General features: G+C 36.4%; 7 protein-coding genes and 1 non-coding gene across 11 annotated transcripts; 4 read left to right on the top strand and 4 right to left on the bottom strand.

The window, feature by feature from the left end:
* Positions 1-710: 710 nt before the first annotated feature.
* F42A10.7 (MD-2-related lipid-recognition domain-containing protein) lies at positions 711-1,481 on the top strand. The gene is made up of 2 exons (NM_065940.7): positions 711-1,072; positions 1,172-1,481. Exons 1-2 carry the CDS (start codon positions 720-722, stop codon positions 1,380-1,382), a joined length of 564 nt encoding a protein of 187 aa, NP_498341.1. The 5' UTR covers positions 711-719; the 3' UTR covers positions 1,383-1,481.
* A 1,054-nt stretch (positions 1,482-2,535) lies between these two features.
* Positions 2,536-3,240, top strand: F42A10.6 (MD-2-related lipid-recognition domain-containing protein; the record flags this gene model as incomplete). The annotated part of the gene is made up of 4 exons (NM_065939.8): positions 2,536-2,686; positions 2,734-2,899; positions 2,945-3,059; positions 3,105-3,240. The coding sequence occupies 4 exons, from the start codon at positions 2,536-2,538 to the stop codon at positions 3,201-3,203; spliced, it is 531 nt and encodes a 176-aa protein (NP_498340.1). The 3' UTR covers positions 3,204-3,240.
* On the bottom strand, positions 3,226-5,994 carry abcf-3 (ABC transporter domain-containing protein). The gene is made up of 5 exons (NM_065938.8): positions 5,854-5,994; positions 4,953-5,800; positions 4,227-4,813; positions 3,686-4,177; positions 3,226-3,585 (listed from the first exon to the last, which is right to left on the bottom strand). Exons 2-5 carry the CDS (start codon positions 5,769-5,771, stop codon positions 3,345-3,347), a joined length of 2,139 nt encoding a protein of 712 aa, NP_498339.1. The 5' UTR covers positions 5,772-5,800; positions 5,854-5,994; the 3' UTR covers positions 3,226-3,344.
* On the bottom strand, positions 5,963-5,983 carry 21ur-14724. The gene has a single exon (NR_052361.1).
* A 602-nt stretch (positions 5,995-6,596) lies between the features above and the next one.
* F42A10.5 (Protein CDV3 homolog) lies at positions 6,597-8,175 on the top strand. Its single transcript, NM_065937.7, has 3 exons — positions 6,597-6,849; positions 6,900-7,362; positions 7,464-8,175. Exons 1-3 carry the CDS (start codon positions 6,626-6,628, stop codon positions 7,593-7,595), a joined length of 819 nt encoding a protein of 272 aa, NP_498338.1. The 5' UTR covers positions 6,597-6,625; the 3' UTR covers positions 7,596-8,175.
* A 44-nt stretch (positions 8,176-8,219) lies between these two features.
* F42A10.9 (Gamma-glutamylcyclotransferase family protein) lies at positions 8,220-14,824 on the bottom strand. Its single transcript, NM_001027403.6, has 5 exons — positions 14,654-14,824; positions 14,498-14,594; positions 10,708-10,806; positions 8,605-8,744; positions 8,220-8,314 (listed from the first exon to the last, which is right to left on the bottom strand). Exons 1-5 carry the CDS (start codon positions 14,743-14,745, stop codon positions 8,272-8,274), a joined length of 471 nt encoding a protein of 156 aa, NP_001022574.1. The 5' UTR covers positions 14,746-14,824; the 3' UTR covers positions 8,220-8,271.
* Positions 10,850-14,491, top strand: efk-1 (Eukaryotic elongation factor 2 kinase). 2 transcript variants are annotated; one of them, NM_001027401.4, is made up of 6 exons: positions 10,850-10,926; positions 11,013-12,089; positions 12,143-12,878; positions 12,933-12,956; positions 13,102-13,246; positions 13,844-14,491. In NM_001027401.4, the coding sequence occupies exons 1-6, from the start codon at positions 10,867-10,869 to the stop codon at positions 14,106-14,108; spliced, it is 2,307 nt and encodes a 768-aa protein (NP_001022572.1). In that variant the 5' UTR covers positions 10,850-10,866; the 3' UTR covers positions 14,109-14,491. The 2 variants fall into 2 exon arrangements, with proteins under 2 accessions (NP_001022572.1, NP_001022573.1); NM_001027402.6 differs by lacking the exon at positions 12,933-12,956.
* nfm-1 (FERM domain-containing protein) lies at positions 14,808-19,944 on the bottom strand (the record flags this gene model as incomplete). Of its 3 annotated transcripts, NM_065935.5 has the most annotated exons (12): positions 14,812-15,104; positions 15,778-15,998; positions 16,204-16,378; positions 16,490-16,760; positions 17,233-17,320; positions 17,422-17,571; positions 17,615-17,917; positions 17,993-18,127; positions 18,175-18,309; positions 18,386-18,604; positions 18,951-19,166; positions 19,297-19,908. In NM_065935.5, 11 exons carry the CDS (start codon positions 19,516-19,518, stop codon positions 15,783-15,785), a joined length of 2,130 nt encoding a protein of 709 aa, NP_498336.1. In that variant the 3' UTR covers positions 14,812-15,104; positions 15,778-15,782. The 3 variants fall into 3 exon arrangements, with proteins under 3 accessions (NP_498335.1, NP_498336.1, NP_001022571.1); NM_065934.5 differs by lacking the exon at positions 15,778-15,998 and having other exon boundaries at positions 14,808-15,104; positions 19,297-19,944; NM_001027400.4 differs by lacking the exon at positions 14,812-15,104 and having other exon boundaries at positions 15,771-16,378; positions 19,297-19,518.
* Between the last annotated feature and the right edge of the window lie 319 nt (positions 19,945-20,263).

Genomic DNA, 20,263 nt, shown 5'->3' with positions numbered 1-20,263 from the left:
TTTTCTAAACCGGACAACTTTTCAAACCACATTCTTGCTACCACTTCAGTGTCCAAAAAATAAAAATCGAGTTCGGTTCGCCCTCTGCCCCAAAATTGTCATTTTCAGCACGTGTTTGCAACAAGTTTTCCATCGACGTCAATTGATTATAGAGTATATTTGGAGAGCAAAGGAAGTGGAGTAATTAGAGAAAGCACAGGGGAGTTTCAGAAAAAAAAAGAGAAAAGTTTTTGATAACGTCGCGGACATACCGAAGAGCAAGCATAATAGAGAAAATGGGTTGATGTCTGATAAGGAAAGAGCCCCGGGATGTTTGAAGGGGGTGGAGATTAATTGAAACGTATAAATGAGGAGCTTGGGAAGGAGTGGAAGGTCATATTTCTGATTTTCTGTTAGACTATAGTAGGGAAAAAACTCCGCTTTTGGTTATTTAAGGCCACGAACGGTTTTATAATTTCACCATTTATTCGTTTCAGTAGAAAAATACAGTTTAGCCGAACTCACGCTGTAGGCAGATCGTCATGATGTACACCAAGATTCATTTTAACTTGGGCTCGAGTCTAAACAGAAGTCCGAGCCTGATCCTACGCTTCTTAATAACCAGTTCCCCAAAGTTATTCTACTTGCATTCTACTCCCTTATCATCACTACTTATCACCATTTCACCATTCAAAACTGTCATTTTTTTCAATGAATTCTTGAACTTTCAGCCTCTCACAATGCTTCTCAGGTGTGTCATTCTCTCAGTTCTTTGCATCGCTGCCACTTCTTTTGTTCTCCCAGTTGTCGACAACTTGGCAGACTGTGCTGCACCAAATGGAACCGACAAAGTGATGCACTGGTGGCAGTGCTCATCTGGACCAGTTCAATTTTTGAATGCTACTCCATACGACTCTACCGGAAAACAATACGAGTACCCAATTCATTTGAGTCAGCCAATTGTTGTCAAGACTCAAATCAATAACCCAACGAGCACATATGTGTCGCCAAATCTTCGTAACACCGTCAATATCTGGAAGTATGGAGGATGGAACGGATGCACATGGAGCTCAATCCCAACTCTCGGTCTTTTGTAAGTTTATATCTTTAAGTTAATTCTAATGGATTAGAATGGGTGAACTGTTTAGGCTATTCTCGACTTCTAAATAATAAATAACGATTCATCTTCCAGGAAGGACCTTGACGCCTGCGCAAACGGAGTCCCATGCCCAGTCCGTCCAGGAAACCAAGAACTTGACGTCATCATTGACTTCACCAAGTTCGACCAAATCATCGCCTTACTCAAGGACAATCAGCCATATCAACTCGAGTACATCCTTCACGACAACCAATCCGGAGACACCTCATGCATGATGGTCCAGGCTTGGGCCTTCCTTAAGTAAAATGCTTTCCCATTTGGCGATTGGCTTTAAGATTTCTAATTATATTTGCACTATAACACGGGCGTATATTTTAACAACAATAAAATGTACATAATCTTGACTTTTTGTTGGTTTTTGTTCATTATCAATTTGAAGGAAAAATTTCCGAAATCGAACTAAAGTTGCGATAACATTTTGATAAAAAAGAACTATTCGCACTGGAAAATGTTGCATATTTGCCATTTTGGCAATGAACCAAAAATCAAACAAGTAAACAAGGAATCAGAAATTATTAATAATTTCCCGATTCAGTTATAGTTTGAAAACTGAGAAATTTCAATAAGTACCTAAAGTTGGAAGTATGAAGAATACGTGCTTGCACAGGTTTTTTAAAACTTTGTCTTTCCTTCAATTCATCGGATTTAATGATCAAAATAGAAGAAGAATATAAAAATCGCATAGACGTCAAAAATGAAAATTTTCTTCATATCTTATGAGTACAACGAGTTACTTTACCACGCGTCAATTTCTTAGGCCTCCATTGTATCATAATTTTATTTTAAAAAGCTTGGAATCAGTTATTCATTGTATTAGAAAAACATGGTGCAGTAGCGGCCTTCATATTGACACGTGTTACAGTAACCCGCTTTCCGCGTGGCGAGACCCATTTGCGTAAATTATGACGGAAACTCTCATCTTCTGACGTCTACGTAATATTAAGACGCTGATAAAGCTAAAGTTGCTGAACAAAGTAATGAAAAATAAAAATGTATGGTACCCAAGTTTTAAAGGCGCATAGCACGAGTGAGCAAAATTTTCAATCGTGGCGAGACTTCGAAAGGTGCATTTCTCAGGAATACTCAATATACATATGAAATTTTTTCAATGAAAATGAGTACTTCCTGTGGATATTTCCGGTTCTCTGTGACCTCTTTTTTATTCTAGAATCACAATTACATGCAAAAAACTATTAAAACGCGTGGTTTCTTCAAATTGCCATGTGCTTTGATATTTCTCTTATCGTAGTTTTTCCTATCGAATTTGATGATCATTTTGCAATTTAGTTTTCCATTTTCTCAAATTTCCCAGTTAACCAATTACAGATTCACTATTTTATTCCAACTTAGATCACATCCACTAGCTTTCGAAACGAAAAATTCTACTTCAATTCCAGATGCTTGCTCGTTGTCTGTGTCTCTTCGCCCTACTTGCTCTCTCGTCGGCATGCGATCAATGGCCGAATACTACAGAGACAAAGGTCAACTGGTGGCAATGCTCAAATGGACCAGTTATGGTGACCAATGTTAATCCAACTGATAAGAGTGGTTCGCAAGTTTTCTGATAGTTTCTACGAATGTATAATTGAATCCAGGTAACAGTGAATATCCAATCCGTCTTACTGAACCACTTCTCATTGCAACATCCATCAATGATCCATCCTCAACTTATACTACTCCTGGACTTAAACAAACTATCAAGGTCTGGTCATGGAATATGGCTACTTGTGGATGGTCTTCAGTACCAACTTTTGGACTTTTGTAAGATTTTTGCTTCTTACAGTAACCTACAGTAACCTTTTCCAGGAACAACATCGATGCTTGTACCAACGGAGTACCATGCCCAATTGAACCGAAAAACAAGGTCATCAATTTGGAACTCGACTTCTCTGATACTCCAGCTATCATCAATCTTCTCAAGGTTATTTTGATGTGTATTCTTCGAAAGTTAAACCCCCAATTTCAGAACGATAAGCCTTACCAACTCGAGTATCTTCTTCATGATGACCCGAGCAAGGAAGACCTTTGCATTATTTTCCAGGCTAGAGCTCTCACTCATACTTAAATTTTGAAGTGAACAATTTAATAAAGCAATAAACTTTTTTCTCAACAAAAATTATAAATTGAATTCTTAAATAGTGTAACAAAACGTGGAAACTGGGTGAAATATGGGAAACAACCGAATGCGAAACAAAACAGGAAAAATTTAGGCAGTGAGTTGAAGCTGCTTGTAGACTTGCTTTCTGTATTCTTCGAGTCCTCCCTCCAAAGTTGTCACCATTCGATCCTTCACAACCCAAAGTTCCTTGCACACAAGCTCGATGAGTTGCTCGTCGTGAGAAACTAAAACGACACCTCCATTGAAAACATTAAGCGCTTTTCCAAGAGCTTCAACCGTTTCGACATCCAAGTGATTAGTAGGCTCGTCAAGAATCAAGTAGTTTGGCCTGAAAAATACTATGAATTAGACGGAGTTTGAATAAATTTTTTTTTCTAGGAAAAAATGAATATTTTTTGAAAATGTTGCTATTTTCAAGCAAAACTCACTGCATCAAGGCTAAATTAGCAAATGCCAATCGAGACTTTTGACCTCCAGAAAGTGTCTCAACAGATTGCAAAGCCATATCACCAGCTAATCCAAATCTTCCCAAAGCTGCTCGATAATCTTCTTGAGTCTTTCCAGGATGATTCTTCATCAACACCTCAATAGCTGATGTTTCCATATCCAATTGATCAACGTGATGCTGTGTGAAGTAGGCAATTCGAATACGACGATTCACATTTCGAAGTCCAACGGATGGTTGGAGATCATCGAGCAAAAGTTTCAACAGTGTAGTTTTACCGGCTCCGTTTTCTCCGACAATACAAATCCGGGAGTTGGCATGAGTTCCGAGATTGAGCTTTCGGAAAAGATAGGGAGAATCTTCGTTATAACGGAAGGATACTTCATCGAGTTGGAGAACTGGATTACTGAGAACTTCGCATTCTGGGAATTTGAAGTGAATGTCTGATTCGAGTTCGACAGGAAGAAGAACAGGCCTGAAAATCATAATAAAATTTTTAGTGACAATATTTTATAAAAACTCACAATTTTTCCAACATCTTGATTCTGGATTGAACCATTGGAGCTCTTTTAGCGTTGTATCTGAATTTGTCAATAAACTCTTGAGTATGCTGTCTCAATTGCTGTTGTGATTCGTATTCTCTCTGCTGTTGCGTCAACTTTTCCTTCATCGTCTTCTCAAATTGATCGTAATTACCCTTGTAGTGATCCAATCGTCTGGTGTGCAAATGAACAATGTCCGTGCAAATTTCGTTGAGGAATTTACGGTCGTGAGAAACCGTCAAAATAGTTCCTTCCCAACCTTGCAAATGTCCTTCCAACCAGTAAACCGCTCTCATGTCCAACATGTTAGTCGGTTCGTCAAGCAACAAGAGATCTGGCTTCACGAATAGAGCTCTGGCAAGGGCAACTCTCATACGCCATCCTCCAGAGAACTCCTTTGTTGGACGCTTCTGCTCGTCTGGAGTGAAACCGAGACCATAAAGAAGGGAAGAAGCCCGTGCTGGAGCTTTGTCAAGTTGGAGAGCTTCCATTTCGATGTAAAGTTTTGAAAGCTCGTCATTCCATTTGGTTTTCTCGGCGTCATTGATATTGTCCTTGTTTATACGACTCTGAAATTTTAATTTTGAAAAATGAATTAATTTTTGTTCAAATTAAAAATATATATTTCAAGAATGGAATGAATTCAAATCAGACTTTTTTGTCATATTATTCTCATTGAATATTAATATCATTTTCTGAATATCTCACTTGCAGCGTCTTTTCCCTATCAAGAAGTGTTTGTCTCTTCGTATCTGACATCAAAACAGCATCCAAAACGAGTGTATCATCTCCTTCCACTTCCTGTTCCACAGACAGCATTGAAATACCTGCGGGGATCTTCAACTGTTGGCTTGAAATCATTTTAAGCAGCGTCGTTTTTCCGATTCCGTTTCTTCCAACCAATCCATATCGTCTTCCAAATGCCATTGTGACATCGGCACATGAGAGAAGTTGTTTCGTACCGATAGAAATATCCACACTTTCCAGTTTGATATCCTTTGAGTTGGCTCCACGGGCACCCGAGTCACGAATTGGAGCTTGGGAAGCCGTTGCTGATGGCTCATTCTTCTTCTTCTTCCGTTCAACAGGTGCATCTGCACGAGCTTCTGCTTTCGCTGCAGCACGATCTTCGGCCTTAGCAAGTTTCTTCTTATCAACGGTAGTTGGAGTATCTCTTGTTTGTACTTTCCAGATGCTTTGAAGAGCTTCAAAGTTTTGATTTTCAGCAGCCATGTCAACAGTTTGCTCGAGACGTTTCGTAGTTGCTTCCTGTTGTTTGATAGCCTTTGGAAGGTTGTCTCCGTGAAGTAGTTTCAGAAGTTGTTGACAAGCATTCTTAGCTCCAACCTCGCAAAGATTTTCCACGGAAGCTTGAAGATGTTCACCAACGGCATCCATAACTTCATCTAAAGATGTGATCTCATCGGAATTCTCTTTGAGAATTGCAGAGACATAGTCTTTGATCTCAATTGGAAGTGTGGGAAAAGTGGCCGTGAGATAGCCAGGAATTGCTTCAACATTTGCCATTATTTAATTGTTCAAGAAGAACTCGTAACCTGGAAAAAATTCATAACACACTCGTAAATAAGTTGCGTTTCTCGTATCATACCCAGCCAATTGAAAAAGTGAAAGACGATGAAAACCGGAATGAGACTTGGAATCAGAAGAAGATAATACGTTTGATCGGAGATGAAAGAAGCTGTTAGCTCGTCCACCAAGTGAGATTCCTCTAGCATACACTACGAGTCCTAAAAAAGTAAGGTTTTATTTATTGGGTGGTGGAAACTGTATCATTATCCAAATGACTAAAATATTAATTTAATAAATACATGTAAACTGCTATAAACTCGACCAAAAGCAATTTATTCATCCGAAAATACTGTAAATGTGAGAGAAAACTGAATAAAACGAGATATGCGTCAACAAAATCGCCATACACGCCAGTAATCGTCCTGGCGCGTTTGCAGTCTCTAACTTTTTTTTGTTGCGAAACTGAATTTTTAGCTGGATTTCTCTTCAACTTACACGTTTTGTTCATTTTTTGTTAGTTATATTTAGAAGCTCCAAAAGCCTAAACTATTCCAATTAGCAAATTCATTATTGTCAAGACAGCCTTCTGCCAAATAACTGCAATGAATCTCTGATACGCGCGTGACGTGTTGCGTCGCGTTTTCTTCTCATTTTCAGTAAATTCCAGCTAGTTTGCCACTTCCTATCATTTGTTCTTTGTGCACAGTAACTTTACATGTCATATTCGTTATTTGAACTTCACTATATTAGAAAACTGTGCTATTGTCGTTTCATTTTAGGCCGTTCAAAATAATTTTACTCTCTAAATGTTCCACGTTTCAGTTCCGACTCGCTTTTCACAACAACACAAAATGAGTGACGATTTGAGCGCTTTCTTTGCTAAAAAGAAAGACAAGAAAAAGAAGTCCGCCGTTAAAATCGAAGAAGTCGGTCAAGCACTCGAACGAAGAGCCAAGCGTCAAGAGGAGTATGAGCAAGAGTCGGAGGATGTTTCTGAAAAGCGGGTAGAAGAGGAGAAGGCCGTGAATCCTAACGAAGAAAGTGAATGGATTGAATACGGAGAAAGTCAAGGAAGGTTAGTAGATTATTCGCTCCGATTTCATTTAAATATCTCATTTATTGCAGACTAGATGGTCTGAAAATCAAAGATATGGGTCTTGAAAGTGAACAAGATCAAGTAAATAACGAAGAACCAGAAGATCGCGAGGTTCATGAGACAAAGACTTGGGGACAAGTTAGCAGTGAAAAGAAAGCGACGGAGGAGCCGGAACAAGCTGTGACGATCAGTGACAAAGCAATGGCTGCCGCTTACAAGCCACCTGCAATGAGAAGACCAGGAGCTCCGTACAGACCAAGAGCTGCTGCTGCAAATCTGGATATGGGTAGTGACGCTGCCTTCCCATCATTAGCGGATGCAAGCAAAATTGAGAAGAATAAGAAAGAGGAGAGCAAATCACCAGGAGGTTGGGTAAAAGCTGGATCCGGTGGAGCTTGGCCAGGAAGTTCGGGCCCATCTTCAAGTGGGTCTTCAAGATCGTATCCGACAACTGCTGGAAGTGGACGTGATAGTGCTCTTGCAGCTCTCAAGGTATGTGTCAAGGAAAAATAATTACTCTAAGTTTTCAAGGTTTTAAAACTATCAAAAATCATTTTTATTATTCTTGAAAATGTCTAAATTCAACGTTTCAGATGATGAGCGCCGCCAATCCAGCTCCAGCGCGTAACGAGCCAGCACCAGCCCCTGCAGCTGCTGCTCCAGCATCTTCGGGAGCTGCCAAGGCTGGATCGTACGTTCCTCCACATTTGAGGAAAAATCAATAATAGGCCCAACTATTTTCTTATTCTTCTGTTTTCTGTGTTCCCATTTCCTTATTCATTGTTTTTCTTTATTCTATAATATCCTTTTTTTGGTTAGTATTCTCATAATTTAGTACATTATTAATTTCGTCCCTATCAACTTGTTATGTCCCAAATTTCTCTTATCATTTCGTGCTTAAACGCACTTCACTCTTTATTGTTGCTCTACCAATTCTTGAACGACCCACAATACCCCGTGAAATTTATAGGGTAGTTGACAGCGGACGGTGTGGTTTGAGAATTCACGTGAATCGAATTTTGGTATCTTTTTTCGAAATCTTATGCATTTCGAAGGTCGTCTCCTATTTTCGGTGTCACGCCAAAAATCTCAAATCCGCCTGTTTCGCGTGTCGTCGGTTACGGTTTCAACGAAAGAAAGTTTCAAAATGTTTTCCCCATGAGCACTTTGCTCTTTTTCTACTTGTGCTATTTATACAAGTGCTCTATCATATTCTCTTTGCCCAATTCCCTTTCGGATTCAATCATGGTGTCTTTTTCTTTCGTTTCCCTTTTTTCTTTTTCATATAAACGTTTATACATTCCCAATGTGCTCGTCTTTGTTATCTTGCATGTGTGTTTTCAATCCCAGATTATTATTCATTTATTCAAATTATAACGATGAGGAACTGTTACTCGGTGATCACATTGCTTCGTACATTTCATTCTCGTTGGTTAGGTTCTCGCTGCAAAAAAAATTAAATGTAGGTTCATTGAATAGTTATTTGTAAATTTCCCCACTTTTCAAATCGAACTCGGCTTTTCTCTGAGCCAACTCGATGTAGATCAGGTTCTCAGCGCCCAAAATATCATGATAGAGGTTCGAACTGCCGTCGAGATCGTCAAGCATCTCTTTTGCGCGCACGTATCTGAAAATTCCAGTCGTGCGCGTAATTTTTCAATAAATCACTGGAATTTGTTTTTCAAAGAAATATTTAATTTAACTCTAGTTTTAAAAGGCACATTTTTCTCTTACCTGTCCACATAAGGTCTACCATGAGCTCCGAGGCTTGAGTAGTTGGTCATCATTTCGGATGACGTGGAAAGTAGATCTGGGCGCCAGCTTTTCAGCAGATAGATAAACGCAGTCTCAGTAGTGCCAGACGGAAGTTTGATCTGAAATTTTCATGTTTTTGAATGAGAAATTCCCCATTTTCAGATATGTTTTGTAAGTTGGTATTGTTATGATTCAACAATGAAAAATAAAACAAACGGTCGAAGACGTTTACATTTTTTTTTGAAAATTTCGTGTCTACTTTCTACAGTAACCCGCGCTGTCTGAATGAGCTCATTCATATTATCTATTCCATAAATATCCTAAATCAATAATTATAGGTTCCTTCATATACACTTTATTTTAACTTCCTCTATATTTTTCAGCCAAAAAAAACACCAAGTGGTCCCAACCATTCATCCATCCAAGTCAAATGTGCACACCCATCTCTTTTCGGTTTACACTCTGTCTGTTTCTCTAAATCTCTCATTCTTCATCATTGTCTCTCCTTCTTCTCCTTTCTCCATTCTTCTGGGTGCCTCTAGGCCTTTCTCGATTTTCCATTTCTTCACGTAGTTTTCTCCCAGTTTTTCCGTCGGTCTTTTTTCAACTTCAGAGAGTCTACTGATTCCTGTTTCTATTTTAAAGTGCTAGTGATAAATGTCTGAGAGATATTGGTCACATTTGACCTATTACATTCGGCTCGGTCAGATTGAAGTTTCAAGGAAATCAGAATATTTCATTTTTATATTCCAAGAATCTACTCAACCAGATGATTTATTATGTTCATTAAAAATAATAGGATTGGTTTCTCATTGATATATTATTCACCATCTGCCCTTTTTATCAAATCACAAAAAATCATTTTTATCTTTAATGTCTAACTGTAAGTACAAAAACGTGCAAAACTGAAAAACTTAAAATTGAAAGTAATTTTCGATTTTTTGTTCTTTTGATTTTTTAATCTTTGATCTTGAAAATTTTCCTCGACGTTTCTCGAATGTTCCTTCAAAAAATATTACCCATTATAATTTATGAGCTTTTTTCTTTCTCTATTTATTCCTATCGGGCCCGATATCGGGGAGGATTTTAGATTTTTTAAAAAATAATTTTATAGAACTTTTGAAGATACCTCTAAATGCCTACAATACTTACAAAATATGAAATAGTTTTTGTTTCTTTTCAAAATGCATAATCTCATTTATAAAAATGATTTATAAAACACAATTTACGGACTTTAATCCAAAATCGTATGTTTTCCATTGAAAAAGATAATATCTTCCGAATCTGGTTCTCGATCCTCGTAATTCTCTATTTACCCAACTCTTCTCTACACACAAATCACTGGATTATAGACTAAAAACCTAAAAATGCTCGAAATAGAAAACTTCTGCAGTTTGAATCTTAAAATTGTTCTAAAAGTGAATACGAATTTCATAAATCTCAATTATCAATTATCAGAAACAAATATTCAGAAAATAATTGGAAAACCTTTAATAATTTTCAATTATTACTTCTAATGGTCGTTTCAGAATGTTATTTTTAAAAATCGATTTCTTTTCACTGAGATCAAATTTACTTTTGGATCCATTTTTTACGAATGCATAATAAACATATTGTTATTACATCCAAAAATTTCCATAAAAAGCTCTCAGCTGACCAGCACGTGACGCATCTCGATGGAACAGAAATCAAACTGTTTATATGTTTGTTTGCTTCTCTTTTCTCTATCATCTGCTTTCAAGTATTCTTTCATTCGACACGTTCTCCCCCCGTTGTCGCTTTAATTCATGCTCGTTTTTTGTTGGGTGTGATTAGATGAGTAGTGTCTGGGCCTGACATAGAAAACAAGACCTTTGACTTGCCTTGAGTTCTGATACGATACCTGGTCTCAACGCGACCAAAAAATTTCAGCGCAAACAAGAGAGTGCGCCTTTAAAAAGTACGGTAGTTCTCCACGTCCAGTTTTTCCCAATTTCATAGATTTTACACTTTAAATCTTTTTCGCAACTAGGTAATATCGTTTTTTAAGAATAAAAACATCTACAGTAGGAAATCAAACAGAACCTTTTTTATCTGACTTACCTCAACTTTCTTTCTATCGTACAATGTTGGGTAGGCTTCCAACTCATCGAGCACCTTCAATTTCTTCTCGCAAACTTCATACATTTCTCCTTCAATGTTCTGAAAAAATTTGGATTAATTATTTACAAAATAGTTGTTTCAGTAGTCAAACTGGGCAAAATGACGATCGACACAACAAATGAGAGCGACAATAGTCCAACTAACTCACCAGGATTGGAGGTGGGATTTTTGAAAACAATTCTTTAACAAAATTAAATTTATTTAATTAAAATTCAATTAAACAAACTACAATTTTTACTTTCAAGGCCTCGGCTCGGACATTCTCGCTCAATGCGTCAAAAATGGTTCGGATAACCGACGACTACGCAGATGAAGTGTTCATTGAACAGAATGATGTCGTTATCGAGAAGCCTCGTATGGATCCTCTCCACGTTAGAAAACTTATGGAGACATGGCGCAAGGCTGCTCGCCGAGCAAGAACAAACTATATAGATCCATGGGATGAGTTCAACATCCACGAGTATCCAGTACAACGAGCTAAACGATATAGGTATTCTGCAATCAGAAAGCAATGGACAGAGGATATAGTCGATGTGAGACTTCATCCGGACAGTTTTGCACGTGGAGCCATGCGAGAATGCTACCGACTCAAAAAGTGCTCCAAGCACGGAACAAGTCAAGATTGGAGCAGCAACTATGTCGCAAAAAGATACATTTGTCAAGTCGATCGTAGAGTTCTTTTCGATGATGTCAGACTTCAGATGGATGCCAAATTATGGGCTGAAGAATATAATCGGTATAATCCACCGAAGAAAATTGATATTGTTCAAATGTGTGTCATTGAGATGATTGATGTAAAAGGTTCTCCACTCTATCATTTGGAGCATTTCATCGAGGGAAAATATATAAAATACAATTCAAACTCAGGATTTGTATCAAATGCAGCTCGTCTTACACCACAAGCATTTTCTCACTTCACCTTCGAACGTTCTGGTCATCAAATGATGGTTGTCGATATTCAAGGAGTTGGTGATCTTTACACAGATCCTCAGATTCATACAGTTGTGGGAACTGATTATGGAGATGGAAACCTCGGAACTCGTGGAATGGCTCTTTTCTTCCATTCACACAGATGTAACGATATTTGTGAGACAATGGATCTATCAAATTTCGAACTTTCGCCACCTGAAATCGAGGCTACCGAAGTTGCGATGGAAGTAGCTGCAAAGCAGAAAAAGTCATGCATAGTTCCTCCAACTGTGTTCGAAGCAAGAAGAAATCGAATTTCAAGTGAATGTGTACATGTCGAGCATGGTATTTCGATGGATCAATTGAGAAAAAGGAAGACGTTGAATCAATCGTCAACCGATTTGTCAGCAAAGGTGAAAGAAACATTTAAAAAAGTTCTAACGTATTCTATTTTTATATTTTTCAGAGTCACAACGAAGACTGTGTATGTCCTGAGTGTATTCCAGTTGTTGAGCAACTCTGTGAGCCTTGCTCCGAAGATGAAGAGGACGAAGAAGAAGACTATCCAAGAAGTGAAAAAAGTGGAAATAGTCAGAAAAGTCGACGTAGTAGAATGAGCATTTCAACGAGATCTTCTGGCGATGAATCAGCATCTCGTCCTAGAAAATGCGGATTTGTAGATTTAAACTCACTTCGTCAGAGACATGATAGCTTCAGAAGTTCTGTTGGGACATATTCTATGAATAGTTCTAGACAAACCAGAGACACTGAAAAGGATGAATTCTGGAAGGTTCTTCGAAAACAATCAGTTCCAGCAAACATTCTATCACTTCAACTTCAACAAATGGCTGCTAACCTGGAAAATGATGAAGACGTACCACAAGTCACCGGGCATCAGTTCTCTGTCCTCGGTCAGATTCATATTGATCTCTCACGATATCATGAGCTCGGGCGGTTCGTAGAAGTTGATTCAGAACATAAGGAAATGCTTGAGGGAAGTGAAAATGACGCTCGTGTACCAATCAAATACGACAAGCAGTCTGCAATTTTCCATTTGGATATCGCTCGGAAGTGTGGAATCCTTGAGGCTGTGCTAACATCGGCTCATATTGTTCTCGGATTACCACATGAATTGTTGAAAGAAGTCACCGTTGATGATCTGTTTCCTAATGGGTTTGGAGAACAGGAAAATGGAATTCGAGGTGAGCTTTTTTTGTTAATTTTTCTCTTTTAAATCTGAAATTCCAACTTTTCAGCTGATAAAGGACAAAAACCTTGTGGTAAGAATCAAGTTTTCTCGTGTGTGCTTTTTAAAAATTATTTTGTGATTTCCCAATTTAACCTTTCGTGTTGTTTCCTTTTTTGAAAGATTCAATCCTAGTGTTCTCAGCATCCCGTATTTTATCAAAATTCAAAAATTTTCAGACCTAGAAGAGTTCGGCTCCGATCTGATGGAAATTGCTGCAGAGATGGGTGATAAGGGTGCAATGCTGTACATGGCACACGCTTATGAAACTGGTCAGCATCTCGGACCGAATCGAAGAACGGATTATAAGAAATCGATTGATTGGTAAGAAATTTATGAGATTCTAGTGAAGATACAGTAACCCGACTTTATAGAGAATACTTTTAAGAAACCTAAAAAAGCTAAAATGTTTGATGCTATAGCTTCTAATTTTTTTTAATTGAAAATTTTTTCGAATAGCCGGAAAATTGAAAATCGAAAAAAAAGATTTAGAATGTAATTAACAGATTTGAAATTTCATCAAACTTTGTTTGTTTCGATGGAAATTTTTTTTCTTCTAAATAAAAATTTCAATTTACGAAAAAAAAAATCAAAAAACGAAGATTTTCGATTTTTTGAAATTTGAATTTTTGAACATTTAGGAAATTTGGAAATTGAAATTGAAATTTTTTAATCGAAAATTTTTTAAAATTCGAATAGAAGTACCCGTCTCTGATTCATTTTTTATAAGAAAAATTGTGAAAAACCAGAAAAACTAGGAACCTTCAAAAAATATGTTCAGAAAAAACTAAATCTACTTGTTGTATTTTTCAAAAAGAAAATCATATATGACCTATTTGCGATTTTTATTCTGGACTTCTTGGATGATTTTGTTCCTTAACATTTTTTCTATAAACTTGAGAAATATTCTAAATTTTGTAGGTATCAACGCGTCGTTGGATTCCAAGAAGAAGAAGAACTTGACTCTGATTGTGGAAAAACGACATTCTCCTCATTTGCTCCACTGACTCGTCACGAGATTCTAGCCAAAATGGCTGAAATGTACAAAGAGGGAGGTTATGGCCTGAATCAAGACTTCGAACGAGCATATGGTCTATTCAATGAAGCTGCTGAAGCAGCAATGGAAGCAATGAATGGAAAGCTCGCAAATAAATACTATGAAAAAGCGGAAATGTGTGGAGAATGATTCTTGAATTCCCCTTTCTTCAATCCTCAATGTATATCCTTTTTTCTGGTATAATGTACATTATTGTTTGTTTTTTTTTTCATATTAGTTAGTATCCCCATCCCCTACAATTTTTAGTTTCCCCCTGTCACAGTCCCCGGATTCAAGGAAAGAAAAAAATTTCAAAGATTTTGAATACCAAAAAAATTTCGGATCTAAACAAGTTTTTGGCATTTATACTCCCTTTAAACCGTGCGCATAATCATTTTTCTGTTTCTTTCTTTAAAATTTCCTTATTCATCTTTGTTTCCCTGCCAAAGCTGATTCCGTTCTCGTTCTTTTTTTTTAATTACTTGTCAATATGCTTCAAAGTACGTCGGTTTAAATAAACTTCAGGTTGTAAAACTCACATTTCCATTCCCAGCATCATCAAGCAAAAATGGAATGTTATATTTGGTTCCAACTACCAATGGGAACTTTTCCACTGTAGTTCCAGATGAGATGAATCTGAAAGAAGTAATGCATCACATTTGACACTCAAAATTCTTCAGTACTCCCGAACTTACCGATATTCTCCGTCAGTTTCTGACAGAACCTTGTAGTTTGGCTCTCCTGTTTTCAGGGTTCCATACACGAAAACCTTGAATTTTTCGCCCATTTTTGCTGGAAATGAATTAATAAATTACAGATTTTTTCATTATTTTAAGTTAATAAAAAAACATTTAAAAAAAATCTGTATTCATCAATCATTCGATATGTATATTTACACAATATGCCTTTCGGAAAAAAGAAGAAAAATACGCGTTTTTGTCTTGCCACGAAAGATTATTGATTGAAAAATGGCAAAAGGGTGTGGAAAAATCAATAAACTGAATGAGCACAAAATGGGGTTATCTCTTATCGGGATGGGGAAAAACTGAAGAAAAAAAAGGAAAATCGGTTCATAAATGGCCATAAAGTTTCTTATCACATTCCATCAAAAGCTTGTGCTCGTTGTCGTGGAGTTCCTCGCATACTCTGAAATTATAAGAAAATTATAATTGGAAAATGAGAAGAATAATCAATCAATACCACACTAATGTTCATTTCAAAATTTGAAAAATCACAACAAAATACACCGACGGACAGGTTTGTGAAATTCAAAGATATAGTTTCACTAAAAAATGTGTGATTTTTTGAATCAATTAATAAAATTAATAAAGTCTTAGCGCGAGCGAAACTTTTCAGATACCGTACCCTGGGTTTTGCTTTTTCTTGTTTCTTTCTATTTTTAAAAATTTTTCGAGTTTTTGTTGTGAAAATCTTATTTTCCCTGAATAGGTTTACTACAAAAACATAAAAACTCAAGAAAAAGAATTTCCAAATAAACGATGGAACGTCTACTATTGGATACTGTAGCGGAAAAAATAATCTCGTGTCAGTACCCGACGTAACGATTGCGCTCTAAGAAATATTTTTCGCGCTGCGTTCATTGTTGCGATTCCTGATTTTTAAATTTTAAGTCAAAAAAAAACAATTACAGTGTGCATATTATTGAATTTATTCATAGAGCGCTTGAACCATGAATGTTTATTTTCAACTCTAACAAAAATACCAATCAACAAGTGTTAGAAAACAATAATTGGAAAATTAGTCAATATGCAAACACGCTCTACCACACAACAATCAAACTCTGGCACTATTTTCTCACTATATTCAAATGTCAGCTTCCTGCCATTCAGTGTTTCCCAAATCATAAGACTGCTGTCTATGCAGCATCATGACGTGGCTCAGAATACTTGACGAGCTCGTAGTGGATACTGTAGAGACACGTGGAATCCCTCGTCCCGCCACATGTCTAGCGACAGTATTGAGCTCCAAGGAATCGGAGGAACCCGATGAGCCAATTGAGCTTGCGCTTTTTGATTTTTTCTGGAGATATTCCGAAGTTAAGCGTCAAACTTACAAATGCCAAACGCGCGAAATTTTAATAAATTAGAAGCTTAACATATAATAGAATAGGATGAAAAAGAGATTTAATAACTTTTTGAACTTTTGACCTTCTGATCATGAGATCAGCTTAGTAACCGTTCAGAACGGTAGCATGCTAACAGAACTTGCTAAATTATCTACTTACCATTCTCATCGTCGTGAACTTATCAAAACCGTGTGCCACATTTTGTGCATGAACCGCATCATGCTCTCGATGCTGCCCATTTTGTACATTACCGTCTCGTTTCAGGCCGTCAATATCGCCACGTAATTCTTCCAGGTGCTCCTTGAAGATTCGCGCTCGTGTTTCGTATTCTGACCTGAAAAAATTTCTAATGTCACATACTATTCTCTATTAGGATTGTACCTCCATTGCTCAACTCTGCTAGCATATAATTCAGTTATCCTTTTTTTTTAATTACCAAACTAACCTTGATTTTTCCAACTCCATCAGAGTAGTCTGTTGCTCGAAAATCTGACTAATTGAAGGATCGGGTGGTGGAATAATCATACCAGATCCTCCGTAATATGGCGGTTGATTCTGATTTTGAACTTGAGTTTGTTGTTGATGAGCTTGAGTATTTTGAGACATTTGTTGTGGTTGTTGATGAGAAAGTGGTTGATTTGAAGGAATTGGGGAGGAAAATGCAGATGATGGCATATTCAGACTTCGAGACATCATTTGTTGAGGATGAGTGTGTGCTGAAAATGTTGTTTCCGTATAAATATAATCATATTTTTCTTATTTCTTATTTCTAACAAGACGTGGATTGGTCAAAAACAGTAGCAACTTGGCTTGCGATTTCATTCCCAAATTGGCATTACAAACAATAAATTAGTTTACAACTAGACACATTCTCATTTGAAGATCTTGAATTTATAATATCATTACCAAAATATTTTTTAGTGTTCTCTTTTTTGAGGCAACTTTGCAAATACCTGGCTGTGAGAAAATGTTGAAGTTACATAATCAAAAAAAAATTCGATAAACTGATTAGGGGGTCGGTTTTTATTATGTGATCTAGACTTTTTTGACTCGGCAAACTTTTATTCTTAACTTTTAAACATAGTTTTACGCCCATTGCCAAAATTATCATGCAAAAGTTGCTATAGATATTATACTTCTATACTATTTTGGAATAGACTTTTTTATTGTGCCTTTAAAAAAACTAACTGTCAAGTGATTGCAGTTGATGAAATGATCCTGTTGATGGCATACCAGGATGACCTGATTGATGACCAGATACTTGTTGATGCCAATTCTGAAAGTTTCTAAACCGTATTAATCGAGTATATCCTCTATCAATCCCATTACGGTTTTGTCAAGATTTACTCAAAATGGGAAGATTTTCCATTAACTTACCGGATCAATAATCAACGCAGACTGACTCGAATACTGTGTCATTTTCCGATTCGCGTCAAGGCTTACATCTGCTAGTGACATTGACATCTGCTTTGCCAAAATCTCAGCTTCCCGAGCTTTTCGTTCCATTCTCAACAGAGCTTCTTCGGACTGAAAATTAAACTTTAATTTCATAATTAATTTGATTTTTTACCTTCATATTATTCATACTTAATCGATTACATTCAGCTTCAACTTCACTTTTTTGCTTGTACAACATCAAAGTTTCATGTTCACTGTGTCGTGCCTTCTCTGCTAATTGATCATTCGCTTCTTCTGCCTTTCGTATATTTTCTTGAGCTTTCATTAATTCCAAAGTCATCACTTCAACTTTTTGTTTCATTTCCTTATATTCTTTTTCCATTTGCTGCCTCTCTTTTCGTTCCAATGCAACTTTTGCTTGTTCTGCTGCTCGACGTTGCTTGTCTTCTTTTGCTTGTGATCTCATTTGTTGAACCTGAAATATACAGTTATCATTTCGTAGAAAACTGAATAGAAATTTTCAAGTTGCCCTACTATAAAAGACACATACCTCTAACGTGTCTGGCTGCCTCCTCCTTAAATACAAATTGTGTGTTCCAATGCAAAGATCCAATATTGAAGAATCAATTGATGTCTCTCGTGATCGAAATGATATTGTGGATTTGTCGACGGTTTTCATGTGAAACTGAACGTACAATGGAAATCGTGAAAAGAAAATTTTAAAAAAATTACCTTTCGATTCTTAAATTGAATATTCTTAATCTCACTCCAACTAAAAAACGGCCGAGGTGTTATTCGATTCACTCCCTTATAGATTCCCAACCCTTGAGCGGATATACCAAGATGTAAGTCAGTTTCTTTGTTATTCTGAAAATAAATAAAATTATGTATCTCAAATTCAAATGTCCACAACCGTTCAAACAGAATCTCTCAAATAACTTACACAAATAGGATAATATAATATTCCATACATCTCCAAATCCTGTGCAACTCTCAAATACTCAAGTTCAGCTTCTTCTCTTGATTGTCCTGCATTCCGTGACCACCATCGTTTTATTCGATCTCTCCACATATCAGCACTCATATCATATTGATCAATCACACTTTTTGGTAAATGCTTGTCAAGATCAATTGGACCAACTTCTTCTGTACAGTCGCCATGCTGAAAATTAATTCGTTTTTACTAGATTTTGAATAAAGTGTATATAGATAGTTTTTCAGAAACATTTTCAGGCACTTGAAAATGTTTTGCCAATTTTTCTGGAAGAAAATGGGATTTTCAAATACTCTTCAAATATCCTTTCTGAAAATTTTAGATTTTCAAAATTTTACAGCAAAAGTTTTGGTAAATTTCGATATTGTAATTCTCAATTTTTCAGAAATATATTAAAAATTTTATGAGTGATTTTAAACACTTTCTCAACTGACGATCTTTTAAAAGTTCAATAAAGGAATTTAAATGGCATTTTCATATTTTGTAAAACCCAGTTAAAATACAAAAATCTTACCATTGCTTGAACTGCAAAACTGGCCAATAAAACACTTGCTTCAGGTGAACAATATAGATTCATTGAAAGTATTGCTTCTCGTATTTGTAAAAAGAACAAATGTCTAGTGGCATCTAGAATAATCTCAGGTTCCACGTCTTCTGGATAGAATTTGACAAGAAATAAGAAATTAAAAGTTCCATCAGATGTGTCTTTTTGGATGTCTTGGCCACAGATCTGGAAAATTTCAAAAATTAATTATTTTCAGAGAAATTATTTTTCCCAAAATATTTTAATTTGATAATTAGAATTTGGTTTTATTGTTGGAAATACCGTATCCCCAAAAATGTATTCAACAAAAACTCACAGTTTTATCATTCTGTAACCAACATGGAATATTCTTTTTATTTGTGAACTGTAGTCCAAAATACCAAGTTTCCCGTAATCCAATAATTCGACAAACTGCTTCAAATAAATGTCTTCCTGTCCATGTTTTCTCAATTACAATCTTCTCCAAATCAGCATCCATTGTGCTCACTTTTGCGTAAATGGGCTTCGTGTTTCGCGAAAATATCGAAAATCCACCCATTGCTATTTTTTGGAATTTTTGTAGGTGAAATTAGCCTGGAAGTTTAAGAAAAAAATAATACTAGCAACTATTATTCATTTCTGAAAAAAGACCGTTGTCTGCACATGAACGTATTGCACGTATTTTCTTTCCGTCAAGTAAGAACAACATCCAAAAATTCAGATACTAAAATTGCTTTTTTAGTTTCTTTGAAAATAAAAATTTCAGATAGTTTCAGTTTGAGGCAATTAGAAAATAACGTGGATTCCAATATTTCCGTTTAAAACTTCGGAAAGTTAGAAAAGTTCTATAGTCTCCGAAGTACTGAATTGGTTTCTCTAGGGTGAAAAATCAATAATGAGATGAAGCCCATCTTAAAAAAAGTATGTTAAATAGTTAAGAAAAGTGAAGAAAATCAATGTAAGTACGCCCCAGGGCAAATAGTGTTGTAACTGTATAGGTATCTGCGTCGAGGAACTCTATGCCAACTGTCTGTCTCACAAGAAGTGTTAGAACATATGAGAGGAAGGAGAGGCATTGGAACTAACAACAAGAGAAGATGATTGGAAGAGAGGACGAAACAATATTTCAACACTCATAATGATGATAGGTATGGAATCCCAGGTGCATTCATTGAAGAATAACTGATAAAAATATTGAAGAACAATGATTCAATGCCCCCAACTGATATGACGCATTGTGAAAATATGTGGCCTGGTCTCGTGTGAACAAGAATTTTCAGTTTTTCGATAAATAAAATAATGTC

The sequence above is a fragment of the Caenorhabditis elegans genome, chromosome III, assembly GCF_000002985.6.
Source record: "Caenorhabditis elegans chromosome III".
Taxonomy (NCBI): Eukaryota; Metazoa; Nematoda; class Chromadorea; order Rhabditida; family Rhabditidae; genus Caenorhabditis; species Caenorhabditis elegans.
The sequence above is the reverse complement of the archived record's forward strand: the minus strand, read 5'-3'. Positions and strand labels throughout refer to the sequence as shown.

What these genes read in the sequence shown, in the direction of transcription:
- F42A10.7 (NM_065940.7), top strand. Translation starts at nt 720, where the DNA reads ATGCTTCTCAGGTGTGTCATTCTCTCAGTTCTTTGCATCGCTGCCACT. An exon ending in ATCCCAACTCTCGGTCTTTT is followed by an intron (nt 1,073 to 1,171) that starts GTAAGTTTATAT and finishes TTCATCTTCCAG; the next exon opens with GAAGGACCTTGACGCCTGCG.
- abcf-3 (NM_065938.8), bottom strand. Translation starts at nt 5,771, where the DNA reads ATGGCAAATGTTGAAGCAATTCCTGGCTATCTCACGGCCACTTTTCCC. An exon ending in ATAGGGAAAAGACGCTGCAA is followed by an intron (nt 4,814 to 4,952) that starts GTGAGATATTCA and finishes TTAAAATTTCAG; the next exon opens with AGTCGTATAAACAAGGACAA. An exon ending in GCTAATTTAGCCTTGATGCA is followed by an intron (nt 3,586 to 3,685) that starts GTGAGTTTTGCT and finishes AGTATTTTTCAG; the next exon opens with GCCAAACTACTTGATTCTTG.
- F42A10.5 (NM_065937.7), top strand. Translation starts at nt 6,626, where the DNA reads ATGAGTGACGATTTGAGCGCTTTCTTTGCTAAAAAGAAAGACAAGAAA. An exon ending in TACGGAGAAAGTCAAGGAAG is followed by an intron (nt 6,850 to 6,899) that starts GTTAGTAGATTA and finishes CATTTATTGCAG; the next exon opens with ACTAGATGGTCTGAAAATCA. An exon ending in GTGCTCTTGCAGCTCTCAAG is followed by an intron (nt 7,363 to 7,463) that starts GTATGTGTCAAG and finishes TCAACGTTTCAG; the next exon opens with ATGATGAGCGCCGCCAATCC.
- efk-1 (NM_001027401.4), top strand. Translation starts at nt 10,867, where the DNA reads ATGACGATCGACACAACAAATGAGAGCGACAATAGTCCAACTAACTCA. An exon ending in CTAACTCACCAGGATTGGAG is followed by an intron (nt 10,927 to 11,012) that starts GTGGGATTTTTG and finishes TTTACTTTCAAG; the next exon opens with GCCTCGGCTCGGACATTCTC. An exon ending in TAAAGGACAAAAACCTTGTG is followed by an intron (nt 12,957 to 13,101) that starts GTAAGAATCAAG and finishes AAAAATTTTCAG; the next exon opens with ACCTAGAAGAGTTCGGCTCC.
- F42A10.9 (NM_001027403.6), bottom strand. Translation starts at nt 14,745, where the DNA reads ATGGGCGAAAAATTCAAGGTTTTCGTGTATGGAACCCTGAAAACAGGA. An exon ending in ACGATAGAAAGAAAGTTGAG is followed by an intron (nt 8,745 to 10,707) that starts GTAAGTCAGATA and finishes TGAAAATTTCAG; the next exon opens with ATCAAACTTCCGTCTGGCAC. An exon ending in GGTAGACCTTATGTGGACAG is followed by an intron (nt 8,315 to 8,604) that starts GTAAGAGAAAAA and finishes TTTTTTTTGCAG; the next exon opens with CGAGAACCTAACCAACGAGA.